Source organism: Hemitrygon akajei, chromosome 3 (genome assembly GCF_048418815.1).
Source record: "Hemitrygon akajei chromosome 3, sHemAka1.3, whole genome shotgun sequence".
NCBI lineage: Eukaryota > Metazoa > Chordata > Chondrichthyes > Myliobatiformes > Dasyatidae > Hemitrygon > Hemitrygon akajei.
This window is the reverse complement of record NC_133126.1, coordinates 120,569,791-120,576,902: the sequence shown is the minus strand read 5'-3', so window position 1 is coordinate 120,576,902 and position 7,112 is coordinate 120,569,791. Positions and strand designations below refer to the sequence as shown.

Here is a 7,112-nt window from a genome sequence, read left to right as displayed (position 1 = left end):
AGAGCTCGCACAATCAGCTGCCCAGTCTCATTAATCGTTAGTTTATTAGAGTTATTGAGTCATACAGCACAGAAAGAGGACAATCTGGCCACCAATTCCACGCTGACTAGTGAGTACCCATCCATATTAAACTCCTCCTCTTGAACTTGGCCTATAGCCTTCTATGCCTGGGCTTGTCCTGACATTTTGGCAATGTTATCAGTGATTCAGCTTCCATCCCTCTCTCAGACAGTGTCTCACTTCTCTCTGGGTGCCAAAGGTCCCCATCTGATCGCCTCTAAATCTCTTACTCCTTACCTTTAATTTATATCATAGAAGCATAGAAAACCTATAGCACAATACAGGCCCTTCAGCCCACAAAGCTGTGCCGAACATGTCCTTACCTGAGAAATTACCTAGTGCTACCCATAGCCCTCTATTTTTCTGAGCTCCATGTACCTGTCTAGGAGTCTCTTAAAAGACCCTATTGTATCCACCTCCACCATCGCTGCTGTTAGCCCATTCCACACACTCACCACTCTCTGCATAAAAAAACTTACCCTGATATCTCTTCTGTACCTATTTCTGAGTACCTTAAAACTGTGTCCTCTCGTGTTAGCCATTTCAGCCCTGGGAGAAAGCCTCTGACCATCCATCCAATCAATGCCTCTCATCATCTTATACACCTCTATCAGTCACCTCTCATCCTCCATCGCTCCAAGGAAAAAAGGCCAAGTTCACTCAACCTGTTCCATAAGGCATGCTCCCCAATCCAGGCAACATCGTTGTAAATCTCCTCTGCACCCTTTCTGTAGTTTCCACATCCTTCCTATAGTGAAGTGACCAGAACTGAGCACAGTACTCCAAGTGGGGTCTGACCAGGGTCCTATATAGCTGCAACATTACTTCTCTGCTTCTAAACTCAATCCCACGATTGATGACAGGCAATGTACTGTATGCTTTCTTAACCACACAGTCAACCTGCTCAGCAGCTTTGAGTGTCCTTTGGACTCGGACCCCAAGATCCCTCTGATCCTCCACACTGCCAAGAGTCTTACCATTAATGCTATATTCTGCCATCATATTTGACCTACCAAAATTAACCTCCTCACACTTATCAGGGTTGAACTCCATCTGCCACTTCTCAGCCTAGTTTTGCATCCTATCAATGTCCCGCTGTAACCTCTGACAGCCCTCCACACTATCCACAACAGTGGGGATGTGCAAAGTTGAGACAAAATGCCACCAAACCACCAGGATGTATTGTTATGCTGGAAAACGTTAGGCTGGATCACATGAGCCAGTAGCATCAAACGGGGTCAAGGACAAAATTGTATGGTTGATTTGACAGCATTTTATTTCATCCATATTCTCTTTCATGGGGTTGTCATTGTACATTCAGTAACAAATGGAGGCCAAGTGTTAAATTCCACAGAAATGTCAAAATTTTGAAAAACATTGTTGTATGGGAAAGATGAAAGAGTTGAAAGGCATCTAAGAGCCTGATACTGGCTCCCACTGGTACATCCCTTAAAGCATGAGATTACACAGGGAGCGACACTTGGCAGTGTGTTGAGGGCCTCAGTCATGTCCCAGACAGGTGAAAGGAGCAGCAGAATTAAAACAGTTTCTTCTCATATGCAGTTGTTCCTACAGCAATGGCAGCAGAGTTGGGGACACCTACAAGTGTGAAACGAGGGTATGAGGGGTAGAGAAGAGGCATTATCAACTGTTCCTCTTAGGGCATAAGCCACTGTCACCTCCCTGATGTCACAGAATGGACAGCAGGGTTAACACATCTCATGTGGCGTTTCACACAGGGGCAGATTGCACTATCTCCAAACCTGCAGGGAAGAACTTCCAGGGTGATTTGCAAACTGAGGACAAAACCTGAAGGCATACAAGTGTCATTGTATGGTTTCTGACACATAATTCTAACTGCTCCCCCAGTCCTTTCTCGTCCCCACACAATCAAATCACAATCTTTCTCACATGAGCCACGCCCCTGTGTCCCAACCAAGGAGTGTCTTCTTGCCACAGCACAGTGGGTAGTGTTCCTATCTCCGACGCAGCTGGCCCGAGGGTCAAGCCTCCTTTCAAATCACTTCAGCAGAATGTTAGGTTGGGTGCTGCTGTGCAGTACTGGGGGAGCATTGATCTGTCAGTCACAGCCAAAGAGATGTTGAACTGAAGTTCTGCATGCCCGTCCAGTAACAACGGAAAAGCTCCTGGTTCAAAGCTGAAGAGAAATGAAGTTATTTACAATGTGCTGCGTGATATCTATTCACCTATCAGCACCCTCGACATAGAACTGCTGTCTGTGAGGCACAGGTTGCGTGCTGTATCTCCCGCATTTTAATAGCGACTGCACTTCTAGATGTTCCAAGTTTGTGGAAAGTGCCGTAGTAAAGTCAGTTCTTTCTCTTCCCTTTAATGCTTTCCAAACTGGCGGAATACTCTGGTGCCGTGATCCATGTTAATAGTGTTGTTGCCTGAGCTGAAAGATGCTGATTATAGTGCGATCATGTGGCTCCCATAACCAGGCTTTTCAGCAGAATAGGCCGAGTGATGAAGCTGCAGTGCACCTGGGTTGGATCCGGTTGAAAGGTGTGAGGATGAATCCAAAGACTGAATCTCTGTCACCAACGAAATAGGTGCATGTTGAGGGTGGGGTGACAAGTAGGTGGTTCTCAAAACTCCTGTAACACTGAAACTTCTTTAGGCTGCCTGAGCATCCTCACTTCCAGTTCCTTGGCATCAGTACTGAATTCAATCATGTCTCTCTCTCTCTCTCTCTCTCTCTCTCTCTCTCTCTCCCCCCCCCTCTCTCTCTCTCTCTCTCTCTCTCTCTCCCTCTCCCCCCCCTCTCTCTCTCCCCCCTCTCCCTCTCTCTCTCTCTCTCTCTCTCTCTCTCTCTCTCTTTCTCTCCCCCTCTCTCTCTGGTACTTAGCTTATTGAAAGAATTCTGCCAACCAAAGGACCACAGCTTACATCTGTCAAGGGAGTAAAAGCAAACAGGAAAAAAGGAAACGCTTTACTTTTCACAAAGTTCATGACAAGGATCACAGGCGTGGTCTTGATCACTGCAAAGAGAGAGAGAAAGAGAGATTTGTGAGCAGGTTTGCAATCCAGGCCAATATTATTGAAGACCCTTCGTCAGAACAGGGAAACAAAGAATTTGCTTGTTTTCTCTCTTTCTCAGTTCAATTAGAAGAGACTTCAGCTGAAAAAGCTAAGTCTGTTTCTCATTTTGCAGATGACCTGCTGAGTCTTCCCAGCATTTTCTAGTTTTATTTCACAAGTCCACCAACAGGTAGACTTTTGATTTTCATTAACAATTAGTTGTGATGATTACATTACCGTTGGGGTCTTCCTCCCCCTCTCAGCAGCTCTCCAACCTCTAGCTCCCAAAATTCCCCTTATATCAAAATTATTTTAAACTTCGCACAGTGCTTAGACACATGAATTCCACACAAGGATGACGTCTTTGTTAAAAATATTGATGGCTTTGGAATATGTTGGGCATTTAATGGTCATTCTTTGTTTTTGACCACCTTCTGACTTGCGACCACCGAACACCATACAGACTAGTGCAATACCCCCAGATGCAACTTGCCTATGGAAGCCAAACACCCGTTTCCCCCACCACCTCCCAATCCGACCCAAAGACAAAACAGCTGACTTAGCCGTTCCACAGGAAAGTTTGCAGGTACAGGCAGATTGGTGTTGGGATAAGAAAATAGTTATCAGGTGACTGGGGGTGTGGTTGTGCCTGGGCAGGAGACTGGTTTCTGGCAACCCACAGGGAGTTCCCGATTTGCAGTTACATTTGGCGTTGCGTTGAGTGCAGGTTTTGCATCACGCGGTGACATCTCTAGGCCAGAGTTTGCCTGAATAAACCCACATCCCAACCTGTGAGGATGGAGCTGAAATCAGCCCTGGGTCATGTTGGTGCTGGTGGGCGGAAGGCTCTGCCGACGGAATCAGTAGATCGGATTGTTCTTCACGCTGTCAGTGCTTTTCTTACGGACCTGGGATAGAAACTTGGCCAAGGGAATGTTGGATAGAATTTCTGGCATTGAAACAGGCCACTTAGCCCAGCTAGAGAGTCCGTCTCCTACCTTGTGCCCCTCCTAATCTAGTTCCTGATTAAAATTAATGCATCTTTCGAATTCCATATGAAGGTTGTCTGCAAGTGCCTATATTTATAGCAAACATATCTTACTCACCGAGACACTGGCCTGTTGTCCTACACTTTGGCTGCCGCGTTGCTTGGCTTGACCCATGATCTCTGTGCTATTCCTGTAGTCTTTCAGTGCGTGCTGTTGCTCCAGCACCTTCTGACTCTTGACCGGCAGTGGGGGTCTGTTGGGCAAGGGGGCCCACGTGCTTGGCAGGTTGGCACCTGGCTTGGAAAAGTTAGCTGGGGCAGGAGCTTGTTTGGTCTGCGGATTCTCCTGGGCCGAGCTCTTCATCTCTGATACGGTGTAGGAGTGATTCCGCACCACTGCTGTCTGGTGAAGCACCTGCCAATTTGACTTGGTCAATTTATTGGCAGAGATCTTATCCGCAGCTGCTGGGGCCTCTTTCCTTGGGGGCCAGGCTGTTCCTGGCTCGCTCCTTAAGCCCGCGTTCGGCCTCTGTTCAAATGTTTCATACAAGGGATTACTAATCACCTCCATTGACCTCTGCTCACACGATGGGGTTGGTGGCCTCCTTTGGGCTTTCGGTGAGTTTATTTTCCAGGAATTTTCAGGCACGCTGCTGTTTGGTTAAGAAGCACAGAAGGTGACATTACAACATGAATCAAAGAATGAGTCAATACACACAAAATGCTGCATGTGCACCCGTACAGGATAGTGATTCAAGATCTGGACTGCAACTCCCAAAGAGATACGTCACAGTCGGCACACTTTGCAGTTTTTGTGCAGTGTGTCTATATATTATATACACACACACACACACATATACTGTAATATATAAAATTATATTATAAAGTTTTGTGTACACAATCAATCAAAACCAGATTTATTATCACCGCCTTGGATGACATGAAATGTGTTGTTTTGTGGCAGCAGTACACTGCAAAGATATAATATTATCATCAATCAACACACACAAAATGCTGGTGGAACACAGCAGGCCAGGCAGCATCTATAAGGAGAAGCACTGTCCCGACAAAGGGTCTCGGCCCGAAACGTCGACAGTGCTTTTCCTTATAGATGCTCCCTGGCCTGCTGTGTTCCACCAGCATTTTGTGTGTATTATTTGAATTTCCAGCATCTGCAGATTTCCTCGTGTTTGCTCATGTTATTATCAATTACTGTACGGGAGACTTCCGGTGGGTGTAATGGAGTAGGTTGCGGTAGCTATGTGCTCCGAAATTATTTGCTTACTTTGCTGTTTAAACCTATCTCGGTGAGAGCACCATGAGTAGAAAACACTAAAAAAAAGAGACTAATTTAGAGACTTTGACTGAAATGTTTCAACAAATGTCAGAGAAACTCGAAAAATTGGATAAACTGGATGACTTGGAATCCAAGTTTGACTTGTTACAGAATTCCTTCGACCTGGTTAAATCTGAACTGAAAACGCTTAATCGGAAACTTGGAAGTATACAGCAGACTGTGAATGACCACAAAGTTCGTATTAAGCTACACGAAGAATCTCTGCCGGTGTTGCAGAAGGATATCGAAGGTTTCAAGAAAATTTCTAAGGAACAACTTAAAAAATACAACGCGTTACTGAAGAAACTTACAGATTTGGAGACCAGGAACCGAAGGTGCAATATCAGAATTCTTGGACTTCCTGAAAAACTGCAGGGTAATGAACCTATCGATTTTTGTGCTCAAATGCTGAAAGATTTATTCCCTGATATATTATCGGAACTACCAAAACTTGAGGGCGTTCACCGAGTTACCCTGCCTAATTGGGATCTTGCCAAACATCGCTCTGTTATCATTCGCTTTTATGACTATCAGATTAAAGAACAGATCCTTCGTGAATCAAGGAAGAAACGTATATTACAATTTTGTGATCAACAGTTTCGGATCGTTCAAGATTATCCACCGGAAGTTCCAAGAGCTAGACAGGCTTTTAAAGAGGTCATGTCTGATCTTTTTAAGCTTGGCTGTCGCCTTTCTCTCAAAGATCCATGTAAACTCAAGGTTACTACTTCAGATAATAAGGTTTCTTGGTTTACGAAGCCTGAAGAAGCTACAAAGTCTCCATGCTTAAATTCAACCTTGAGTTGTTTTATGTTAAATGTTTTAATTTCAGGTGTTCAATCAAGTAATTGGCGCTTTGTTGTGTTATGAATGTACCACAGCTCTGAGGGGCCGAAGGGTGCGGGACCAGCCCCCTCCTTCCGGAGAATCGCAAGATCGCTATTAATTCGGGTCTTGGACCCAGGAAATGAGAGACAATGCAACGGATTTGACCATTGTTCTTAGAGGCACCTGTGTGAATTGCAACTCTATAGTACGTGCCAGCTATCAGGGACATGGACACCCTCGGGCAATGTGGGGTGGGGATTGTATCACCCTACCTTGATTGACATTTTCAAATCTGCCAGCCATGATAAAACGGAGACTGCAGGAGGCGGTACTCCAGCGACGCACCAGACGGAGACACCATCGCTCATCGCTCCCGTAAGGACGGGAAGCTGTTCGGGAGCCACGTGTGGTTTGGTTCCCCTAGCTAGGGAATCGAGTGGCTGATAACCCCGAAAAGGATTCCGAACTGACAACGGGGAACTCACGTTGCCGATTCCACGATTTGAGTCCAACAGGCTGGCAGGTTTATTTTCTCTCTCCAACCCGTGAACACCCAGCGGTCCCTCAAATGGCTAAAAGCCTTCATGAACTGGCGAGACTTTTTATATTTCCATCGGACAATGGTTTTACCCCTAGACAAACGATAGAGCTACTTCGAATTGTTGATTATTACTATACCCGTGCTTTAGATTGAGTATTGATGACGTATATTATCTGAATGTTTGTATTAACCTTACTTTTGTGCCCCTTTATAAATAAAAATGTTTAAAAATGGTACCATCAGACTTCAGCGGACCTCTCTATCTTTGCTGGTAAGTGACCCAGTTATGGGTTTCATAACAACGTGGGGCCTCGTCT

General features: G+C 45.4%; 1 protein-coding gene across 1 annotated transcript in view; it reads right to left on the bottom strand.

Annotated features, from left to right (window-relative positions):
- Nucleotides 1-2,966: 2,966 nt before the first annotated feature.
- Nucleotides 2,967-7,112, bottom strand: part of LOC140724568 (phosphatidylinositol 3,4,5-trisphosphate 5-phosphatase 1-like) — a 52,069-nt gene continuing 47,923 nt past the window's right edge. Inside the window, exons 4-5 of the mRNA XM_073039001.1 lie at nucleotides 4,209-4,743; nucleotides 2,967-2,972 (exon numbers count right to left, since the gene is read on the bottom strand). Of these exons, the coding sequence (XP_072895102.1) occupies nucleotides 2,967-2,972; nucleotides 4,209-4,743 (541 nt within the window). The remainder of the gene's footprint in view (nucleotides 2,973-4,208; nucleotides 4,744-7,112) is intronic.